The 24,847-nt window shown below is 36.3% G+C and overlaps 1 protein-coding gene across 1 annotated transcript in view; it reads left to right on the top strand.

Annotated features, from left to right (window-relative positions):
* ptprma (protein tyrosine phosphatase receptor type Ma) overlaps positions 1 to 24,847 on the top strand; it is a 796,186-nt gene that overhangs the window by 706,385 nt on the left and 64,954 nt on the right. The window contains exon 23 of the mRNA XM_051929399.1: positions 20,826 to 20,862. Coding sequence (XP_051785359.1) covers positions 20,826 to 20,862 — 37 coding nt within the window. The remainder of the gene's footprint in view (positions 1 to 20,825; positions 20,863 to 24,847) is intronic.

The following is a 24,847-nucleotide window of genomic DNA, read 5'->3' as shown; positions in this document are numbered from 1 at the left end:
TGAATTCAGAAGCCCAAAAGTACAAGAGGCTTTGGAGCACTCAAGGCTGAGTTAGGGATGACACTAGCTTCAGATGTAGTGATAGCGGGCCTGTTGGGCCTTTTGAGCTCATTTAAAGCATAACTGTAAGGCAGGTTCATACATCTCTTTTGTGGAGTCCATAATCGTCGTATTCAGTCTATGCAATAAACAATGAGAGAAGGCCTATAAATTGTACTACTAGATACAGCCTGATGAAGACTACATGCATAAAGAGTACTTTTCACACATTTGCTTACTTTTATGTGGGTGAATTGTGTACTGTACTTACCAATGTTTACAGTGGTAGAACGCTTTTTACCTTTAAAACAATTTTCTATACCATGCGTATGCTTTGCAATTTCTATATGTTCACTTTGTTACTGAAGTAGGTGGAGTAAAAAGCATGTTAAATAATTTGCACAGGGTCTCATTTCAATTTAGGGATGGTCAATGAGTCTGCTGTGCTTGATTAGACAACCTGCAGTTACCTAGTCATATGGAAATTAAGAAGTAATTTCCAGAACCCCTTGACGTGGGAAATATGGGAGTGAGGTTGGGGTGCCAAAATGTCATATCACTCCAGTTAATGATAAAAGTAACACTCGTGTAATCAATAAAGCATAAGAACACACAAAGCACTGCCTTTTAACGTTAGACAATATTCAACAGATTAAATGTCAACATAAACATTCATAAATATATTCTCAAACCCATTTAATCCAGTTTGTACAATCCTAGTCAGTCAGCAGGAGCCAGCAATGGATGGGGCACCAGACCATCATAGGACACAGTCTCGCTCAGATCCACTCTCACACAGGACCAGTTTAGAACTAGCATATTTAATAATAATAATAATAATAATACATTTTATTTATTTGTAGGCGCCTTTCTAAACACTCAAGGACACCAAACAATAGATAAAACACAGATTATAAACAAAACTAAAATACAAAAATTAAAATTAGACAGAGCAATTGTAATCAAAGAGAAAAAGCAGTCTTAAACAAATGAGTTTTAAGTTTAGATTTGAAAAGTGAAAATGATTCAATATTTCTAAGCTCTTAAGATGGTAGTGAGTTCCAGAGCTGGGGAGCAGAGCAACTGAATGCTCTGCTCCCCATGGTGGTAAGACGGACGAAGGGGACAGTCAAGTGAATGGAGGAAGAGGATCGTAAGGGTGTGGGAGGGAATGGCAACATGGAGGAGGTCATACAGATATGGAGGGGCAAGTTCATCAAAACTAAGAGAGTCATTGAGCTGCTTGAAATGGTGCAAAATTTTGAGCTTAAGGTTAAACTAAAGGTGTAGCCTAAATTTCCATTTAATATTGGTTCAATAATACTAAGACCACATATGGTGTTGTTGGCAGGTAATTGTGCTTGAGCTGACTGTTACCTGGGTTCCAGAAACAAGGTCTTAATACAATTGTCAGGGATGGATGGGTCATTGTTAATCCATTGAGGAGGGCAACTAAGGAACCATTCTCTGTCTTAAGGCCAGTCTTTCTTTGTTAGGCCCTAACTGTCTTAGACACCATAGGCATATGAAAGAGGGAGGTCCTTGGTAATTTCACAGAGACAACAGAGAGGATCTAGAGATAGCTATGGATTTGAATTAGCCTTGTGTAGGCTAGCGGGGTTTTTTTTAGTTTATTTTATTTCAGTATGATGCTATTCACTGACAGAATGCTCCTAAAGTGCATGCACAATCCATAATTACAAGATGTTAACCATACAGCATTTACATACATGAACACACAATGTTATGTGAATAAAACAATAAAACATAGCAGTTTAAAATAGATTAACATAAGTAAATCATAACAATATAAAGTCCATTAGTTTACTAATTGAAGTATTGCTAGTTGACAACAGAGGAGAGGAAAGCAAACACACTTGTTAAGCAGTATTTCTGAACAAAATAAACCTCTGGTGGTCCACATTCAGTTATAATAATCTGACAAAGTCATAGTTTTGATGACCTAGGCCAACTGGCTGCCCAACCTCTGTTGGTTAGACAATGTAAAAATCAGATTAAATCCTTTTCTCATTGTAATATTTCTGGTGTCTCTTTAATGGTCTGACGTGTTAGCTTGTCTTCTTAACTGAAAACTGGGACTTGATCCCTTTCAGGGTCATCTAGACAAGGTGTCTGATGTTAACACATCAGAAAACCTAATGACCTTAGATTATATCATTGACGAAGTGTCCCAAGAGTATTAGAAGGTGTATAAATGAGAAAATGGGCAAGTAATTGTCTTTATAAAATAAATCAAGGATCACAAACACACTGTGTTGCTGAAAAAGGAACAGAAGAATCGAGAGGATTCAGTGCTCAAAGTTATATGGTCAGTGCTTAATGTTGATCCATCGTGCTTGGATTATGACTTGCTGAGTCTCTCACAGCTTATGATTATTGGAGGTAATTCTTCAAACTGTTTATACACTCCTGGTAGTACAGCAATGTCTTGTAATGTCAATTTCTCCATCTGCAATGCCTATATAGAGTGGTGCTCAGATGCAGAGTGACAAGTTTCCCTCATCAGGGCTCTGGGGGCTTCCTGAACAGCAAAAAACAGTCTCTTTTTGCAAACGCCTTTCTCAGATGTACTTTGTATCTTATTCCTCCACTGGGACAATGTTTGAAAAATTTCTTTAAGATGTTGACATGCTTCTCAACATAAGGAAAATTATTTTCCCATACTGCATATTACTCATCACTTCCACTTCCAAGTTAAACCCACAGAGCCTGGAAAAAAGAAGCTAAGAATGATGTTGTTAGCCTTAATTTTGTTTGTTGTCGTAGATCTCTTGCCCAAAAGAAAAACAGCTACAATGTGTGTGAACATTTCACAACATTCCCTGGTTCTGTGGAGTACTTCATAAGTGTAGGTGTATTTTATCAGCTCTCAGATTAAGGGTGCTTGCTTGATAAATTAAAGTTTTCAAGCATACAACTATCTTTTGTATCATTTCTTTAAACAGGTGCCATTTCTGATGTTTTGAATAGTTGTCTAAGTTTTGATGTTCCTCTAAAAATTACCTCCAGTTAGTCATTTCTCCCCAAAGTGCAAAGTTTTCATTTTAGGTTAATTATTGATGCTCGGTTTCCCCATTATAAGTGACTGTGCCTAGTGAAGGACTAGGCTGTTTTCTGCCAACTGTACTTTTTGCTGCTGGGAAAGGCTCCGGCTCCATGTGACACTGAAGCTAAGCTAAGAAAATAGGCAGAAAAATGTGTTATATAAATGATGAATACAATGTGTCCAAGCATGACTTGGAAGGAAAACAGCTGAAATGCAGCTTCACTCCTCGAGAGAAAATTACTTTATTGACTTTGTCACAAGAATGACAAAGAGTCATTGAAAAGGTTTGGGGCAGCCATCCGTATAATATTTCTTGGCTGCAAAATTGATTAAACAGAATAGACATGTTCACACGACTGAGTCCAAAACAGAACTGATTTGCTGCCTTAAAATGCAAGGATAGGAAGTGATGTCATCAGGGCCGGAAGTGACGTCATTGGCTGCCCCAGAACCATCATCATTCCTTAACAGCCCACAAAGAACTAAGTTTTACACAGATATTAGAATTTATCAGATTATTTAAGACTACCCTTGAGATCAGAATATTATGTTTGTGCATTTCACATCTTGTGAGAAGGTACTTTATGAAATGTGTTATTTCTGGTCTGGATTTATTTTAACTGTGAAGAAAGATGTTTAGAAGACCAAGACTTTCATCACGGTGTATCCAGTAAATGCAACCTTATCAACACAGTAGGAACAAGCAGATGCACAAGAGACAGCAGTGATTGACAGCTGTAGACTACAAGATATTCCTTATGTAGTCAGAGCCCATGAAATTCAAAAGTTAAATAAATGCAGCTAGGTCTTGCTTTGGGCTGAATAACATTTTCAAAGGTAAAACCATGAAATTAAGGACCTCTGTGGAATTCTGTAAGAGAAAAGGTGATAGTGAGCATGTACATGTGTGAATTAATTTTATAAGGAAGTCAAGGAGAAAAAGTGTGTTTTGAAGAGAAAGTCATAAAGAGAGGAATCCACCGAGCTTACTTTGCTACACCTTTGGTTTTATATGTTGCAGTATGTTTCAGCTGTACATAAATGCCTTTCATGCACATACACAGGATGTATAGCACCAAAAAGCTTTTTTTGTTTTATTTTGTTTTGTTTTTTAATAGCCATTATACTGTATATTATTTGTATTAGGGATGCACATTTTGTTCAAATTTCATATTTGGTAATCTCCTTTGATTGCTTTATATCCAGCAATTTTAAAAAAAATCCTTTTAATAACACAGAAAATATTGTAAGGATAAGTTTTTTGAGAAAATGTTTTATTTATGCATTATGCATGTAAGAATTTGTTCTAATGGTAATTGAAAACATGTCACAAACTGTCCCTTTCCATTACTGAAAAGGGCTTTATTATTATTGTCAGGCTGGCAGCTGAAAACAGCGACTCTGGTAGCACCAACGTTTTGGGTATGCTCAAGTAACCTCCTGCCACAGTTGAAAAATGCTGCCAAGTATCACCTTTGTTAAGTTTAATGGCAGCACTAAACTTGGCAAATGTACAGGGGTGTTGGTGTGTGCATGAGTGTACTTGTGCTGTGATTTTTGTAACAATTGTTTTTTGTGTGTTTTCATGAATACACATATGTAGTTTACTGCTGTCCTCATGTCTGCAGAACCACTGATTTCTTCTGCCAGTCTTTTTCTATGCAGTGGAATATTTTTGTGATAGTGTAGCCGAAAGCCAACGTGAATGTATATTTATTGTGTTTTGCAGTGTAAATGTGCCTGGGAATGGTTCTTTTTATATTGGTGGACACAGTAATACTGGAAATACCTAATTTGTTAGCCTTGATTTACATGTACAATCCATGACATTCACTCATCACTCATCTCTAAAGCACACCAATCAAATTAAGCAATATGGCCCAGGCTGATGACCTTAGCTTCAAAACAGAGCAAGCAACAATACCTTAACAAAGGCCAAGGGATCATAGCCCATGAGCACTTCCCCAGATACAGCTGCACAAATCAATCAAAACAATAAAGGCTGGTGACCTCAGTTTCAAAACCTTAGCAGAGGTTAGAAGCTGGCTACTTTGTTACCCCTTAAAGGGCAGCACAATTCTAACAGAATGAGCACAACTCACACCTTAAACAAACATAAAAGATGCACCCTAACAAAGCCACATCGCTGTCTTTGAAAGAGCTCAATTATGAATCACTTATTTAATTATGAATCACTCGAACATGCACACCTTGGGCAGGTGGTATTAATAAACAACGCAAGTTTCAATGAGGAAATGTTAAATCAGTTATTTAATCATGAGTTATGTTTATTTTCAGAGTAACCTGCCATTAAATACTAGAAGTCAAAAGTAGAAGAAAGATAGAACCAGAATGATTTAAATCAGTGTCCAAAACAGAAAGCTTTGCCTCAGTATATCCAGGAAAGAGGGAGAGAGAGATGTCCGTGTAATTTAAAGCTACTATTCTTCTTAATCCAACTAAATTGTTCCTTAAAAGGATGTGCCATAATGAAGCAGGGTTGGTCCATTTGCATTTTAATTTCGTAGCTGGCACTGCACTTTTCTCCTTAGACAGGATGTTGTTTTCAGTGCATCTTCATAACTCACCTGTTTATAGCAGGTAGGGTGTTCTCATGTTTTAAATCCTGTATCATTTTCTCCATTTTGAATGCAGGTATACTGCCCGACTAATGTCCATCCCTCTCAACTGCTGAATATATGTCTGCGTCAAACCAATAGGTGCTTTGTTTCAAGGTTATAGTTAACGAAAACTAAAATCAAAACTGAAACTATTATTAAAAAAACATTTTCGTAAACGGAAATAAAATAATTAACAAAACCAAAATGAAAAACTAAAACTAAACGAAACTATTAAAGTAACTGGAAAGACTAACTGAAATAAAATAATAATTTACTAAAATATTTTTAGTTTTCGTTTTTGAATGAATGTTTTTGCCGTTAGTCTTTAACCCTTGTAAGTTTTAACTCTAAAACAGAAATTCATCCACCACGAGCCGCCCGCACATATTCATCCAGTGAACGGCGGTTGGTGATGGAGGGCGGCTGTTCACACCGCATTTGCGGTGACAGAGCAGGCTGAGTGCGGGTGCGTAAAGCGTGTGAAATAGAAAGTGAATTACGTGCCACCTTTCTTTGTGCTTGTTGTATATCAATATGTAATTCAAATGACTGAATCAGAATGTGCTGGTCAACAAAACGTTAACTATATGGACAGAAAAATCATGAGTGAGTAACGGTTTATTTCTCAGGTGACTGCTTTTTATTGACAGCAATTCACCTGTCACTTCGCAAAGGAGAAATCATTTTTACTTTCTCATATACAAAGTATAGAGAAAGTATAGTAATCATGAAAAAAATTGACCTCGATATTTTGATGAATCTTAACGTTATAGACCTCCCAGAGTCCAAAAATACAGTTTTTTGGAATTGGTGTGTGTGTGTGTGCGGACGCGTGTCTGTGTGTGTGTGTGTGTAAACACGATAACTCAAAAATGCAACTAGATAGATGGATGAAATTCGGCATGTGGTTGTTACACCACAATTGTAGATCTGTATTAACTTTTGGGCCAAATCCATCACCCAGAAGTGGTACTTTACCTGAGCACATACTCGTTTTTTTTATTCATTCAGCTGCAGAATCTGATTTATTCAACTTTACTTCATTTGAGTTGTTGTTGATGGTTCCTTAATGTACATAATATAAAAATATAATCCTTGTCTTGCGGTTTACTCCTCAAATATCCATCCCCATATCTGAGTATACAAGAAAGTCGAGGGGAAGCCACTCCCGGTTTTTGAAAATAAAACGGCACTGATCGAGAGACTGACTAGGTCATCATATAAGATCAGCATATTGTTACTTACCAATCACTTTTGCTTTAAAAACATCGTTTAACAATGAAGTGATACAAACAAAGGTAGGTAGGTGAAGAAAGTCTGCCAAGTGATTAAAAACTAAATATACTAATGGGTTTTTGTATTTATTCTAAATTTATTAATTTATCTTTTTTAGTTCATATTCACAACTCAAAATACCTGATATTGTGAAAGTAATCTATTACCAGAATTATATTTTAAAATATTTGTTTCCCTTTTTTCAATGTTTTTCTATCTCTCTCAAAATAGATAGTTGAAATATTATATTCTTTTTGTTCTTAACATCAGCCTTATCATACATATTGCATACCAGGGAGTTTTCCTGCCTTACATCCAAACCTGCTTTGGTAGGCTCCATGTTTCCTGTAATCCTACTCAGGATAAACATCCATCCATCCATTTTCCAACCCGCTGAATCTGAACACAGGGTCAGGATAAACAGGTTTAGATAATGTATATATTGTTCTTAATCTCAGATGCTGTCTCTGTTGTTTTATGCCTGTCCGTACTCCTATTACTTGCTCTTACTCTGCTCATTATTGGTTTACTGTTCTTATGGTGGGCTATTCAAGTCTCACTGCCCCTAACCTTTGTTTCCCACAATACAGCCAGGTGGGGTCTGCACATTGTTTCAAGTCTAAGAGCCCTGTTCTTCCTAAGTCCCCATGATTTTCATGAGAAAATATTTTAAAAATTATAAAATTGAGTAAAATTGTTCATATTTAGTATCTAGTTTTGATTATGCTTGTTTTTATCAGACAAAAACAAAATCAGATAGTAAACCATGTAGTGTAGTAAGCTTCCACTAACATTAACTTGTATTCAAAGCTGTTAAGTGTACAGTTCTGTCTGATTGTGACACAAAACTAAACTCCGTAGGAGCTCCATGCCATAATTACTAAAACTAAAACTGAAACTAATAGATATAAAAATAAAATAGAAATATCTAAAAACTAAACTAAAACTAAATATACACGATGAAGGAAAACTAAAACTAAACTGATTTTCCAAGTAAGGTCAGAAAAAATATAGAAATAAAAACGAATATAAAAAGGCAAAACTATAATAACCTTGCTTTGTTTAATACCGTGGCTTGATGGCTATTTTTAGTAACTGACATTAGCTGAAAAGCGAATGATTATGAATTCACAATAGGTCTTGCTCTTCTGTCAACTATAAGTTACGTTAAGCTTATTATGAGGAACAAGTTAAATAAGAAAATTCCAAAAGCCCCCATTTCACATTTTTTCACAGGAACATACAGACTGGTTAGCTTATATGATCATAAACGTAACGGGTAAAACTTTCTAATGATTATTGTATGTTTCCATATTTCTTCCAGAGGTCTGTTTTAGCATGTCTGTTTGCATCCCAGAATTCAATGCTGTGTTAAAAAAATATTTATTCCCTCCAAGTTCTCAAGTGCTCCCATACTTGACTCTAAAACTTTTACCTTTCTTATTAGCCCCCTGAATACTTCATTCACCTGTATCTGCCCCCTCATCCCCCATCTGTCCCTGACAGTATGATGTCATCATTGAGCTAAATCGCCTGCTTCTCAGCACTTCTTCTCCTTTGTCCTCATTTAAATTTACCAAAACATTTTTCCTAAACTCTTGATTAAACACACAGTTAAAAACCATGCTAGTTTTCCTTTATAAGCCCTATAGTATAGCCATAGTCTTGATCACACAGTTTATTCACTTAAAAGCTACATTTTATCTAAAATTAAACACAAAAATTACATAATATATGTATAATTATATATTAATAAAGTAGGGCGCAGTGGTTAGCGCTGCTGCCTTGCAGTTGGGAGACCTGGGGACCCAGGTTCGCTTCCCGGGTCCTCCCTGCGTGGAGTTTGCATGTTCTCCCCATGTCTGCATGGGTTTCCTCCGGGCGCTCCGCTTTCCTCCCACAGTCCAAAGACATGCAGGTTAGGTGGATTGGCGATTCTAAATTGGCCCTAGTGTGTGCTTGGTGTGTGGGTGTGTTTGTGTGTGTCCTGCGGTGGGTTGGCACCCTGCCCAGGATTGGTTCCTGCCTTGTGCCCTGTGTTGGCTGGGATTGGCTCCAGCAGACCCCCGTGACCCAGTGTTCGGATTCAGTGGGTTGGAAAATGGATGGATGGATATTAATAAAGTATCTATCTATCTATCTATCTATCTATCTATCTATCTATCTATCTATCTATCTATCTATCTATCTATCTATCTATCTATCTAAAGAAGCTGCCAATTGTCTTTACAGTCGTCCACTTTGAATAGTAACATATCTCCCTTCTTTCATTCTACACACCCTCTGATTGATCTTTCAGTTTTTCCAAGCGGTGGTGCCAATATGGAAGGTTACTACTGTCTGACCTTGCACACGATATGCTTGCTTTATATGTTGGTAATGTCTTGCTGCTTTGGTATTTCAGCACAGTATTACAGAGTTTAAACTTCCTCACCCTTTCACTGAAAGTGCTGCCAATTCTAAAATGTTTTTTTTTTTTGTTTTTTTTTTTGATGAAGGCTCAAATTTCATTTCTTGATGCAAAATGATCTGAAGCACAGCTAAAATATTGCCCTCATGTGAACATACACATATGGAGAAATAGTGAATATAAAATCTCACGAAATGATAACAACTTAAATGTAGGACCTATGCCAGTTTTACAAAATAAAACAAGCAGCCTTTCTCACAAATATTCTTTAAAGGCATTAGCCATTTCTACTGTGTACACTTCTACTATTAATAGATTTGAATTTGAACTTGAACATTATATAATAACAAACAAGCTACAGTATATGCATACTTTTTAACAGCTTTACCATAATCAGAGTCACTTTGATTAGTAACTTGGATACTTCTTGTGTGAAGTTTGCATGTTCCCCGAGTGTTTGCATGGATATCTTTTGTGGAGTCAGCTGTCAACCGAAGGTACAAAGGCATTGCTTTTTGGGAGCTGCTTACCAGATGTGAAGGAGTATTGTTTTGCCACCATTAAGGCGAATTAGGTATTTGCCTAGGGCGCAGATCGTAAAGGGGGGAAACCCAGCCACACGGGTTAGTTATCGAACAGTTGATTGGCACACTAATACGCCTTGGTCTAGGGTGCAAAATAATCTAGCACTGGCACTGTTTATGATGAACTAATATCCATCTAGGGCTAATTTAAACTATAAGCTCCACATTCCTCTAAAATTAACCAGGTCAAAGAGGGTGAAGAAAATAAATGTACAGTAACCTAAACAGGAAAGATGGATAAAGGAGATTAGTTTCTGCTTAATCACCCCAAAAAATATCCATTCTCTTGCACCTAAACACCCATTTAAAGTAAAGCAAAGTAAGTTATCACAACTGTTTTGTACAAATTGTGTGGACTGAACAGTACGAGATTCTTTTACACACTTCAGGTATGACATGGAAATGCATACCATATCTGAATGTCTGCATGCTCTTGCAATAAAAAACATCATATATTTTGTTGTTTTTTTCTTGTTTTTCTCTATTATGCATCTTTTATAAAGAAATAAAAGAAAACAGGCAGTGACAGAGACCCATCAGGAAATTATATATGGATGCTATAAATTTAGAAAAATCGACATGTACAAAAAATATAATGCACATCATGCTGTAAGTAGAACTTATTAAAAATGGGCTGGGAGATTGGAAGGAATACTGCTATTGTAATTCAGACTGAAGCTGTTCTTTCCAACAATAAAATTACAAACAACAACAAATGCAAAAAAAAAAAAGAGCAAAGAAATCCTCAGTGGCTACAATTTCTTTCAAAGATATTGTTGTAGTCCCACTAGGCAAAAATCCAAGACAGAACATCATAGGATTCCTTTACAAATCAAAGACTATAAAAATAATTCTTGTGTTATGTTAATATGATGTCTATCCATCATGTCCTCAAATGTTTATTTAAAATCTAAATTCTTACGAAATTTGTTAAAGACAGAGGAATTCCACCTATTATCTGGTTAATAAGGTTATGTGGTGATATTTGATGTACTTCAATGAGCCACATTAAAACCACTGACAGGTGAAGTGAATAGCACCTATCAAAGGGTGGCATATATTAGGCAGCAAATGAACAGTCAGTTCTTGAAGGTGATGTGTTTGAAACAGGAAAAATTGGCAAATGTAAGATCTGAGCAAGTTTAAATGGGGCTAAATTGTGATGACTAGACGACTGGGTCAAAACATCTCCATAACGGCAGATCTTGTGGAGTGTTGCTGGTATCCAGTGGTTAGTACCTTCCAAAAGTGTCCACACAAGGACAATCGGTGAACCAGCAAAAAGGGTAACGTGTTCCCAACACTCATTGATGCGCATAGGTAGTGAAGGCTAGCCTGTCTGTTCCGATCACACAGAAGAGTTAATTGTTGAAAAACTTAGTGCTGGCCATGAGAGAAAGGTGTCACAACAAACAGTGCATTACAGCTTGCTCTGTTTGTATCTGTGTAGCCACAGAGTGGTCAAAGTGCCCATGTTGACCCGTTTACTATCAAAAGTACCTACAATGTACAAGTGAGTGTCAGAACTGGACCATGGAGCAATGGATGAAGGTGCCCTTGTCTGATGAATCATGCTTTCTTTTAGATCATGTGGACAGTCGGGTGCGTGTGTGTCGTTTACTTGGGGAAGAGATTACAGCAGGTTGAATTATGGGAGGGCGGCACGGTGGCGCAGTGGGTAGCGCTTCTGCCTCGCAGTTGGGAGACCTGGGGACCCGGGTTCGCTTCCCGGGTCCTCCCTGCGTGGAGTTTGCATGTTCTCCCCGTGTCTGCGTGGGTTTCCTCCGGGCGCTCCGGTTTCCTCCCACAGTCCAAAGACATGCAGGTTAGGTGGATTGGCGATTCTAAATTGGCCCTAGTGTGTGCTTGGTGTTTGTGTGTGTCCTGCGGTGGGTTGGCACCCTGCCCAGGATTGTTTCCTGCCTTGTGCCCTGTGTTGGCTGGGATTGGCTCCAGCGGACCCCCATGACCCTGTGTTCGGATTCAGCGGGTTGGAAAATGGATGGATGGATGAATTATGGGAAGAAGGCAAGTGGGCAGAGGTGGTGTGATGCTCAGGTGCATTGGTCTACTGGTAAACCTTGGATCCTGGCATTCATGTGGATGTTACTTTGATACTTACCACCTACCTAAAGATTGTTGCAAACCATTACACCTCTTCATGGCAACAATATTCCCTGATGGCGTTGGCCTCTTTCACCAGGATAATGCCCTATGCCACACTACAATAATTACTCAGAAATGGTTTGGGGAACATGACAAAGAGTTCAAGGTGTTGACATGGCGTCTAAACTCTCCATATCTCAATACCATCAAGCATCTGTGGAAGGTGCTAGAAAAACAAGTCCAATCCACCTCGCAACCTACAGGATTTAAAGGATCTGCTGCTAACGTCTTGTTGTCAATACATCCGACACTTTAATATTCACTTATGAATTTGTGTACTTACTTTAACTCCCCGATTCTCTACCACTTTCCTTTCTTACTTGTGTCAAATTTAAATTGTGAGCAGTACACTGACTGAAGGAGGGGCTTGAAGAATGAGTGAAATTAATTTCCTTTTCAGAGACAATAGGGGGGCACATTCTAAGTTAAGTATGAACATCAGTTGTGTTACTTTTAAATAGTTTGCCAACTAGGTAGACAAGAAACACTAAGAGCCCAGCAATCATTATATATTCAACCACAGAGTGACTCTGCAAAGCCTTTACTGACAGATGCATGTTTATATTTTAGTTTTGTTTAAATAAAGAGGATTCAGAGATGTGGAACAGGATTATTTTTATTCAGAGTTTGTATTTATTCCATTACCATGATGAGTGAAAAGCATCAAATTATCCCAAATTTATCCAGCATTTTGTCTTTCTGCATTCTTAAGGAACACTGACACTGAATGCTTCATAAAATATTAAAGACAAATATAATCCGATGGATATTCTGTATAGTGGCATACAGCAAAAAGAAACAATACAATAGAAAAGAAAAGTGTAAATCAACAAAGACAGACACTTCTAGAGTCCCATTTGTAGTGATCAGTGGTCAAAAATGACACTGTTGTATTTTTAATTTAGTGGAGCAGATTAAATTTTAATTCATAAGATTAAAATTTCAAGCCCTGGTTTAAAATTGGAAGGAAGTTTACACATTGTAGTTATTAGGTCTTAGAAGCTAGTCTATTTTCAAACAGTATAGTTTCAATATTAATAGGGACCCATGCACTCTATTACTTATACTTTTTATGCCATTTAATTTTTTTCCAGAAATTCTATGCCTGTCTGTCTATATCATTTTGACTTTCTAGTAAATGTATGTTATGTACTGTAGTGTCAGATTATCCCTGGTTTTTGCCCAAATCCAACTCTTCCAAGGTCATTGAGTTAGAAACTTTTGTGGAATAGAAAATATTTCATTGGGCTCATTAGTCTCCCGTGTGTGCCCATTTAAAACCGTACCTCCTCCTCATCTCCTTTCACTTCATCATCACATAACTTTAAGTAAATTGATTTCTGGATTCTGCTCAACAACAATTGTCCAGATAAGCTTGATATATGTGCAACAGCATACCTACTGTACCTATATTCAACAGGTTTCAGGAAAAGAATATTGTAATAAAGAATAGAGCACTTCATTAAAATACCTTGCAGTAAGAGAATTTGATGCACATTATTGTACTGTTTGTGCTATGCCTAATTCCATCTGGTTCTTCAGTCACTTAGCTGCTGTTTTAATTTATATAACACCATTCATATCATGCAACATCACAAGGTGCTTTCCAGTTCAAACAAGGCTACAGCACATTATCCGTGAGAAACTTATGATTACTTGTGTTATATTTATTGGTCCTATTCTCAAATATGCTTGAATTCTATGAGGAAACATTCAAAACTAGATGATTCGAGAAGTACACTCTGTTTTTCAAAAAGCTTTTCATAAGGTCTCACCTGAGAGGCTAGTGATTAAACTAAAAGAAGTAGGATATCAAGGCACAGTTTATAGATGTGGTCTTAAGCACCATAAGAGTTGTGATGCAAGGGATTTTTTCTAAAATGGTGTTGTTCTTTAGCAATAATTGGTGGAGCTGCTCCTCTTCACGTCTCTGTCACTCACATATGTGGATTTCACTTTCACCAAACAACAAATCTTTTAATTCTCGCGGATACACCCCTTCATTGGGAAGAAACACTACTTTTCCCGGATGGCTACATGAATTAGACGATCTACAAGTCTCCAACGTAAAGTTTAAGATATTTGATTTCTTTTCGCTGATCAGTTATTTCACTGAGCAATAATTTCCATTTGTTACCGCTAATGTGATCTTTACTATCATTTTTTTGAAACTTTCGAATTTTAGTACTTTCATTATCTCTAACCTGCTCTAAATGTGTATCGCGGCAACGTTTTTGAATTCTTTGCAACATTCTACTTTGTCATCTACTCTTTGTCTTTTGTTTCCGGCCCTGGGCATGGTTAAATCTCTTGGCACAAAGTCTTGTCTCATCCCAGGATTTTTTTGTTATAATATAATTATAATGGAAGGTTTGAAAGTACACCTTATGAGAAAAACTTCGAAGTCGCAGAGGACATCACTGAACACATTCCAACAAAGTGCAGAATTATCTAAGAAAGAAATATGATGTTAGGTTATGTACCCAGATGAGTCAAATACAAAACAAGGGAGATTATTAAGCAGTATAATGTACTTGTGAGGTCTCATCTGTAGTGCTTGAAGTGGAACCAAATTACTGGCAGTACTCTTTTTTTTATAGTGATACAGTGACATTCGATCAAAAAATTATTTGGGGGGAGGGTCCCTTGTATAGCTTTGAGTGCTGGGATATGACAACACTCAAACAATAAGTAGTGGGGTTAGCATGAATGTTTGCAAAGAGATTCCATTACTCACTGGTGTGCTAACAATATGTGATTTTAGAGGTACCAGGCCTGTATATTGATAAGTATCGGCCCACTGCTCATCTGGATTACTTTGTGCAATTTTGGTCTCTGTATTACAAAAAAAGACCAGAGAAGAGGGACTAAATTGATTCCAGGTCTGCACAATATGAGTTATAAGGAAAGACTGAATTGAAGAAGTTGAACCTTTTCAGTTTCAGCAAACAGAGAATAAGAGGTGACATAACTGAATTGTTTAAAACTCTGGAGGGTATTAGTACGGAGGATCCCAGCTGTTCTGATTTCTCTATCGAGATGTAATAGATATACAGTACATACGGCTAATCTCCTCCCATTATCAAATTAGTAGCTTGGAAACTAGCCTAACACTGAGTGTACAAATATCCAACTTTTTTAATTAAGAGCAGTTATTAGACTACCAAGCAAAGAAACAAATAATATTTAGCACATATTTCAACTGCATTTGATGCCAGAACTATAAATTACATTGACAATTACACTGTATGGCCAAAAGTATGTGGACACAAAAGTCACTATGTGAAATTTATTCTTTGCTAGATCAACCTAGGCCAACTGTCAGTGCTATTATTGAGAAATAGATGTGTCTAGAATCAGTAACAGCTTAGCCACGAAGTGGTAAGCCATGCTGACTCACAGTAGAATTCCAGACTACCTCTGGGGGCAACATCTGCGTAAGAATTGTTCATCAAGAGTTTCATGAAAAGGGTTTCCATGGCTGAACAGCTGCAGACAAGTCTAATGTGGATTGCCAACCGACAGCTAGAGTGGTGTAAAGCATGTTGCCATTGGACTCTGGAGCAGTGGAAGCATGTAATCTGAAGTGGTGATTCAACATTTCACTACCTGACAAGCTGATGGACAAATATCGATTTTGCAGATGTCAGTAGAATGATACTCCATAGTGCCTATTAAATTCTTGGCAGAGGAGGGGGTAATGGTCTGGGGCTGTTTTCCAGGATTTGGGGTAGGCCCCTTGGTTCCAGTAAAGGACACTGTTAATGTCCAACTCAGAGTCCTGCTTCATGCAAAAGTTCACTGACGACACTGCTATCGTTGGGTGCGTCAGGAGTGGGCAGGAGGAGGAGTATAGGAACCTCATCAAGGACTTTGTTAAATGGTGCGACTCAAACCACCTACACCTGAACACCAGCAAAACCAAGGAGCTAGTGGTGGATTTTAGGAGACCCAGGCCCCTCCTGGACCCCGTGATCATCAGAGGTGACTGTGTGCAGAGGGTACAGACCTATAAATACCTGGGAGTGCAGCTGGATGATAAATTGGACTGGACTGCCAATACTGATTCTCTGTGCAAGAGAGGACAGAGCCGGCTGTACTTCCTTAGAAGGCTGGCATCCTTCAACATCTGCAATAAGATGCTGCAGATGTTCTATCAGACGGTTGTGGCAAGCGCCCTCTTCTATGCGGTGGTGTGCTGGGGAGGCAGCATTAAGAAGAAGGACGCCTCACGCCTGGACAAACTGGTGAGGAAGGCAGGCTCTATTGTAGGCATGGAGCTGGACAGTTTGACAACTGTGGCAGAGCGACGGGCACTCAGCAGGCTCCTATCAATTATGGAGAATCCACTGCATCCACTAAACAGTGTCACCTCCAGACAGAGGAGCAGCTTCAGCGACAGACTGCTGTCACTGTCCTGCTCCACTGACAGACTCGGGAGATTGTTCCTCCCCCAAACTATGCGACTCTTCAATTCCACCCGGCTGGGTAAACGTTAACATTATTCAAAGTTATTGTCTGTTTTTACCTGCATTTTTTATTACTCTTTAATTTAATATTGTTTTTTGTATCAGTATGCTGCTGCTGGAGTATGTGAATTTGCCCTTGGGATTAATAAAGTATCTATCTATCTGTCTGTCTGTCTGTCTGTCTGTCTGTCTGTCTAATGCTAAGGATACAATATTTAGACAATTGTGCACTGCTGACTTTGTGGCATCAGTTTGGAGAAGGCCCTTTTCTAATTCAGCATCACTGTGCCCGTGTGCACAAAGCCCAGTCCACAAAGGCATGGATTGACGAGTTTGATGTGCAGGAACTTGAGTGGCCTACAAATATACCTAACCTCAGCTCTGTTGAACACCTTTGAGATAAATTGGGAACCCGATTGTGTGACAGGTCTTCCCGTCCAACATCAGTACCAGAACTCACATATGTTCTATTGGCTGAATAGACACAAATTTCCACAAACACAATCGAAAATCTTGTGAAAAGCCTTCCTAGAAGATTGTGGGCTGTTATAGTGACACACAGACAACTGCAAATTATGTCAGTAGCTGATAATAAACTTCAAGTACCAGTATATAATTGGAAATTTCCATATATGTAACCTACTGACTATGCTATTAAATAGACAGTCACAGGCTCTGTAGTCATTAAGCTTTATGTTGTATTAGTTTCATGTCCTTATTCATTTGCTTTTTCAGTTTAATTTTCTTTGAAATAGAATTATTTCCATTGTTATTTTTCATCATTTGATTGGTGACATCATCCCATAGCTTAGAAACTGAGAAAGACTGATTCCTTTTACTATACCTATATCTACTGCATATCGTTTTACTATATTTACTATGCTATATATGAAGAAAGAGAGTCAAAGCAGAATCAAGCCTTGGTGGTGAAACAACAGACTGGTGACAGCATGGAGCAGAGCCATGTAAGCAGTATAGCTCAAGTCAAGGGTTTTATCAAGAGATGCTAACAACACTGGGAGGCCATTGAAGACAGTGAAATCACATACTGTTAGTTATGTGATGGGGCACAATAACATGGAATATGCTTGTTCCAGGAAGCAATAGTCATGAGGAAGAACAGAACTATTCTCAAATCCATCCATTTCAGTATCAAAGTGAGGCTAGTAGTTTAATTAAATAGTTTAATTTTCTTTACAGTTTGGCTCTGTAATGTTGTTCACAATGAATTTAAAGTTACCTTTTATACCCATTGCCTCTTTTCCTGATTAATTTCCATTATGAAATACAATAATCAATCCATCCTACTTGTAATAAACCCTTTGATTAAATTTTAGGGCCAAGTTCTAAGAACAAAACTAACCATGATTGGGTTGTATATTAATTACCTTTCAGATGTGTTGTTCTTATTTTGTGTTTTTAATAGAGGAAACAAAAATAAAAATCTTTACCTGCAAACATAATTTACTAATAACATTAGTAAATTGTTTGTAATTTTTTCTTTCATGAGATGGCAAATGCAGAACATAATGCTTGATATTACGCATAATAAAGCACTCACCAATCCATACGTGGACAACTCAGATAAAGAAGCAATTAAAAATTGCTTATAATTGAATATTCCAAGACTGCCAAAGGCTTGGTAAAAGGAGGTTTCACTTTGTTTGTCCTTTTCTCTTTTTCTTCCTTTGGAAGCATTAATTACTGTTGAGTAAAATGAAAAATGATAATGACAAGAGGCATTGGGCAAAGTGGAAAAACCAATTGTTTAGATGCACGGATGGGAATTACATTAATTCTTAATGATTCGTTTCTTTGCAATGAATTCTCATAAGCACATAGGACATTTTCTAAATAAAAATTTTAAGAAATGTTATTCCAGAGAGATTTAAATAATTTTGTTGAAAATTTGCCTGATGGCATTTTTGGTTTCTCTGCACTATGTCATATTTTTTTATATTTATGCCCAAAAGGATATACTTACTTTGTACCTTAACAGAAAATAATGTGTAAATGCAAATTATAATGTAAAATACAATTTCAATATTCATCTAGTGTGCACCAAGTCTAGTATTAATAGTAATACTTTCTTTTTAATGTGTAACTAAATTAATTAATGGAAGGACAGCAAGATGGTACAGTGGATGGCACAACTGCCTTAGAGTTCCAGTGCTATCTTTTAGTTGCATTCATATAAAATATGAAAAGCACTTCCTGTCATGTCTGTATGTCTGTCCGCATGAAACAACTCAGCTCCAAGTCCAAGTGAACTGATTTTGTTGAAATTTGGTAGATGTATCCTTCAAGGAAAATAGTCAGGAGATTTTGGTGTTCATTGAAATATGTCAAGAAGAACATGCTGTACACATTTTTTAAATTTGAAAACTCACATTTAAAAAGCATTATCAAATTTTTTGAACTCATCCAAGAGAGATAACTGGATGTACTAGTCAGTTTTTGACAGATGTGATTTATTGACTGTTTTATTTAAGACAGAAAATGCACTAAGATACTTTAGTCTTCTGCAAAAGACAGCTTGTGTCTCTTGGATTCATTAAAACCTTAGGCTTGAGACACTTAATGCCCACATACAAAAATGGGCCATTTGTAAAATTATTGGTTTAAAGCAGTGTTTTTGTTCCTGTTTTTTTACTTACCTATACAATTGAATATGTTTTTAGATTAGCTTTATTACTTTCACTGAAGTGTTTGATTATTGCATGATGTACACTCAACCTGAAAGACCATTCTCTATGATTTTTGAAAACCTGTATGGCACATCCATTAGTAGTTTAATTTGCAATTAAACATGCAGCAAAATTATTACTTGTCTTGTTCATTAATTAAAAAATAAAAGAAAGGAGTGTAATAAGGGTAACTCAGACATGCAATACATACTCATTATATATAAGCTCATTATAGCATACAGCATATAAGCAATAGAATGTTCAAAGCCACCACACACCAGTCAGCAGAAAGTACATATTCTATGAACTGAACTGAACTTTTAACAACTAAAATGAATAATAATGAAATCAGAAGAATCTCACTGCTATGAACATCTGATTATATTATTGTGGTGGGGATCAGAATAGCTGTTTGTTTAAAGGCACGTCTCAAAAAATTGTTAGATATGATGCAGTGTTCAAGCATTAAAGGCAAATTGAAACTGAGAAGAAAATATCTGTTGAAACCAGAAATCTTTCCAGTCTATTTTTGATTACTGATGACAAGTCATCAATAGAGACTTTCCTTTAAATTCCAGACACTACCTCATGACATGGTCATCTTTTAATAGAATAGCCACCATAAAAACTTGTTGCTTTCTCATCTAGAATTTTAATTACCTTTCTGACTTTGAATTTTAGTTTTTATACTTTATGGCCACTTTATTTGTTATAGTAACTGTTCCTAATAACCAATCAAGACTTCCGTTTGACTACCATCTTGTTTGTTGCTGGCAGAATTGAACTTGGTTGTGTTGTTAGCTGATGATACCTGGTACAGCATGACAGGTTGTGCTTTCTTATACAGTATGTTGCTGTCAGTGACACTGCTGTGCACATCTGATAATTGACAGACTCTGTCCTTTCTGTCGTTAGTGCACTGATGGTATCATCCGCTTCTGCCCCTTTTCCCAAAGGTCTGTTAGTAATTCCTTAAACTTCATTGACTAGATTTGTTTGTGGGGTGCGGTCCATGCTTATTACACTTGAGACACTGTTGTGCAAGAGTTACCCAGCGGAACTACTGTTCCTGAAACTTTAATGTCAGCGCATCTTGTGGTCACGAATAAGCTACTTTTAAAACAATTGCAATCTTTGACATTGTTCCTCTAAATTAAAAGCATGAGGCCCTTTGGTGCTTAACTTTTGAATTTTCAATAGTATGTTTGGACACAGAATGTTATCTTTTTGAGCTGGAACAGCAGGCCACCTTAATAAATGACTATCTAGTGTACAGTTTGTTATAAAGAGAAAAAGTTTCAAAACATATTTAAGTGATAACAGGTGACATTTACAGAGTATTCACAAATGAATGTTCATATTGTAAAGTGAATCTGTAGTGTTGTGTAGTAATAATAATTAAATGATTCAATTGCTACTTGTATAACTTTTATGAGTTGAAGATGTTGTTTTTACTGTTTTTAATATTAACCTGTCACTATTTAATGTGTTTATTTTTTCATTACAGGGCTATCACAGACCAAACCACTACATTGCCACACAAGGTTAGAATTATTCCTCACAATCTGTTTTTGTGATTTTTGTGTTTTATGATCTTGGGTAACATGTTAAGTTTCTTAATAATGAAGTTATGAACGAATGCTTTCAAATGAAAAATACTGGAACATCCAACATATGAAAGCTTTTAACATACTTCAGGTAGGCACATAAACTAGATGTTAAAATACTGAGTTTAAAATGCTTTTAATACAGTGAGTGACATTAAGTATATATATCATAAAATAAACTATATTGCATTTGAAAGTATTTTATTATAGACTGTAGAGTTACTGCTTGGCATTATTGGGAATTAAGGGTTAAAGGTTAATTTCAATACTCAATTCCACACGTAGTAACTTATTAATGAAATGTTGCTAATGACAGATGTTTACATAAAAGTACTAGCATGTTTCTTTTCTAACATTGTTCTATATTTATATTTATTTGCATATTCTATGTGTACTGTAAATATTTTAATTCAGATTTGTTCTAAATTTTAATGTCTGTAATTTGCAAATGAGGCTAATTTAAGCAGTACCAGCTATGATACTTTAGGTGAGCATTTAACTTTTAACAATCTTTATAGATTGAATAATTTAAAATTGTCTTCAGATGTCTTCAAATGTATGTTAATGGATCTTTACTGATCTGTCATCTTATGTATTTTGTAAACAACATATTTTTCTAACAGTGGGATTGCAAATCTGTAGTGTCTGCTGGATTAGAGTCATAATTGCGGGGGTCAAAGGAGTTTTATAACAGTAACAAAGATAGTGTATAATGTAAAGAAAGGGAAAAACTAACAAATTAGCCCTTGCTTAATGTGTCACCTTACATATGTAGCATAAGTAGTGAAATGTCACAAATCAGCGTTTTCTTAATGGTAGTCATTATGAGAAAATATATTACAGTGTGATTTTTTTCATTTTCGATTGCAGAATATGAGCATTTAAGTACACTAAAAATAAGACGAAATAAGTCCTAAAGAAGGTTTGGGGCTCCAGACAGAAAACCCCATTTAACTGCCAATTTTTTTTTTAGGAATAAAAAGATGTTGTGCAAATGGCAACATGCAGCCCACATATCACCAGTCTTAATGTTGAGCTTCCTCTCTGAACCGTGCATGCTTAAATTGAAGGTCAGCGTGAAAATTGACAATATCCATGTGGCATTGTTGTTTTCCTGCACTGGAGGTTAAGGGATGGAATTGATACCAGGCCATTCCTATTAGTGTTTCTCCTTTTTAGAATGGAAAAAAAGACAGACTAAATAACTCTTCCACATCTGGTGCAGTGACAACTCATGCTCCTACAGTTTTGAAATTCTGCGTTGGGCAGTATTGCATCTATTTAGCAGTTCACCTTCCGTTGAGCGTGTCTGTAACTGTATGCTTGTTCACTCCTGTTATGTGTGTTCCTAGACACACTTCTTTCTTGCAGTTCATTGGAAACTAAAATTTCTTTGCCTGTCTTTAAATGAAGGCTTCTTAGACTAACCCCAGGATTGAGCCATTTTGTTTGTTGTCAATTGCTTTGTGCATTTTCTTCTGTTTGATTTGATATTTTTTAAATGTTTTGTGCTAGATTTTTAATTTCTGACATACTTTTCAATTTTTCTCTTATTGTATTATCGGTATTTTGACTTTTTGCCTTTTTTTTTTCAACTATGTTCTTTCTTGTGTTCCTTTCTGAAAATACCATAATGAAAATTGCACTGGAATATTTCATTTTTATTTCGGAGGCAATGGAATATAAATGCTATCTTATTGAGTTTATCAACTTCATCACCATTTCTCACACCACACACATTAATTATTCATCTTTTGTTATTATTTCATGGAGTGTGGGAATGACTAATCCCTTTGACAAACTTTCCTTGTGCCCAAGCCTGTTGGGTTTGAAAAAATTTTAATAAATAAATAAATAAATAAAATAAAAATAATAATTTCTGTTTTTAAAATGTATCATTTAAAAGTGGGAAACTTATGTATAATATATATTAAATACATTAGAAACTCTTGAAAACAGTAAAGATTTTAAATTAGTTAAGCAAATTTGGATTAGTTAGATGCAGGATCAGGAGAATACAATTTAACGAAGTAAGGTGAAGTCGTAATGTGCAGAGGTGAAGAAAGCAAAATCAGAGAATGTTTATATAATAAAGGTGTGTCGCCTAGGGAGAAATAATAGCATTCCAGCCTTAGTGGGTGTCTAGAAGTTATTTAGAGAAGGTCAAGCAAAGGTAAATTAAATAAAAATATCTATAAGTCATAGTCTTTAAAAGTAATCTATAATGCAAAGTTGAGTGGCTCATTCTCTCAGTCACTCACTAATCAAGAAAACACCATTTCTCATTTAGGTAAAATGCTGATATTTGGCAGGATGATACATTTAAGTAAGTAGATATCTGCTAAGAAAGGACATTTTGATATATCAGTATGTAGGGGTACAGTATACCTAAATTATATCCCACTTCATTTTTTTCTGCAACCTTGTGGCAAATGGCAATATGGGGACTATAAGCGAGCGCACTGTTACAGAAGATTTGATCAGCATTCACAAAGTTTAAATAAGAGCATTGACTAAAGTAGCATGTCATCAAAGGCAGCATCTTCTGCGTTTTTTTTTTTCTCTGCTGTTTTGGGATAACAGTTTCATTGTCTTGCTAGATTACAGTGTTTATCTTAGAGTACGTCCTTTTGTCTCATCTTGGATTGTGTTTAGACATGTTGAATTTACAAAAGACATACTTGTACATACTTATTTTAATCTGGACCTGTTTCTGAGAAACGTACTACCAAAACCACAATATTCAGTGCTGCCAAATCCTTACGGAGCAATCTTCCTTTGTTTCTTTCTATGCCTCCCTCCCAAAAAAAAAAAAAAAACTTAAAAAACTTCCAAACTCAAATACTTGTTTTTAGTAAGTTTGGCTATTGTGACACAAGACATATAACATGTTCAAAAGGAAACTCAGTGGTTGTTTTTCTTATCATTACCTATTATGGTATTATATTTGACATAATCTATGAAGTGAGATTCAAGCAGCTGGACAGTGGTGGCCTGATATACTTGGCCAAGCGTGCACTTCGTTTTATTGTGTCCACCACATGTGACAATAAATCAGAGAAAAATTGATTACATTTTTTTATCAGTGTATTGCCTTGTATTTTTGAAAAAGCCAACACTGTTGTCCACCTGCATATCATCATTAAGTTTGGTATACCAATGAACAATTAGCATTAAGAACTTTTTGAAGTTAAAAAAATAAACAATTAGGAAATTAAAACAAAAAAACACTGCAAATTAACTGATGGAGTCAAACCACAATTGAAAAGAATGAAGCACAATATTTTGTTCTATAGCTGGTGGAAATGCTGTTTTTCTGAATGTGATAAGAAGAGAACATAGCAGTGCTTTTGAGTGAATAAAAGTAATTAGTAACTTGGACTTTTACTGAAACCCACTGTATTCTGTGGCAGCATTATTTCTAGGCTTTGATACTAATGGAGAGTCAAGCTTTTTGGCAATTTTTTATTTTTACATTGAATCAACTTTAAATCACCTTTACAACATTACTGAATACCCTAATTTGGTAATATCCGTTAATGCAAAGTCCTTTTGCAATCTCTTTCACACAAATATCACAAAGAACTGATTCCAGCCTGTTTAACTGTAAACAGCTCAAGTCAACTAATAATATTAGACCCTAGTAAAAAAAACACTACAAATACTGTATACAGAAATTGTTTACTTAGATATGCAGTGCATACCATTCATCCAGTTAATCAAAGGCACTTTGACTGATGCCCATTGACTGAAAATTTCCTGGGCAAAGCCTGTTAACACAGCTAGTATCTTTCAAGTGCTAGACCTTACAAGAAAGGCTGCCAGAGTTTAAAGAGAGGACCTGGGGCCTCATGTGTAAATGGCACGTATGCATGAAAATGTTGCGTACAACGATTTCCATGCTCACTTCAAGATGTACAAA

This window comes from Erpetoichthys calabaricus, chromosome 6, assembly GCF_900747795.2.
Source record: "Erpetoichthys calabaricus chromosome 6, fErpCal1.3, whole genome shotgun sequence".
In the NCBI taxonomy this organism is placed as follows: Eukaryota; Metazoa; Chordata; class Cladistia; order Polypteriformes; family Polypteridae; genus Erpetoichthys; species Erpetoichthys calabaricus.
This window is presented reverse-complemented; position numbering and strand designations above follow the sequence as displayed.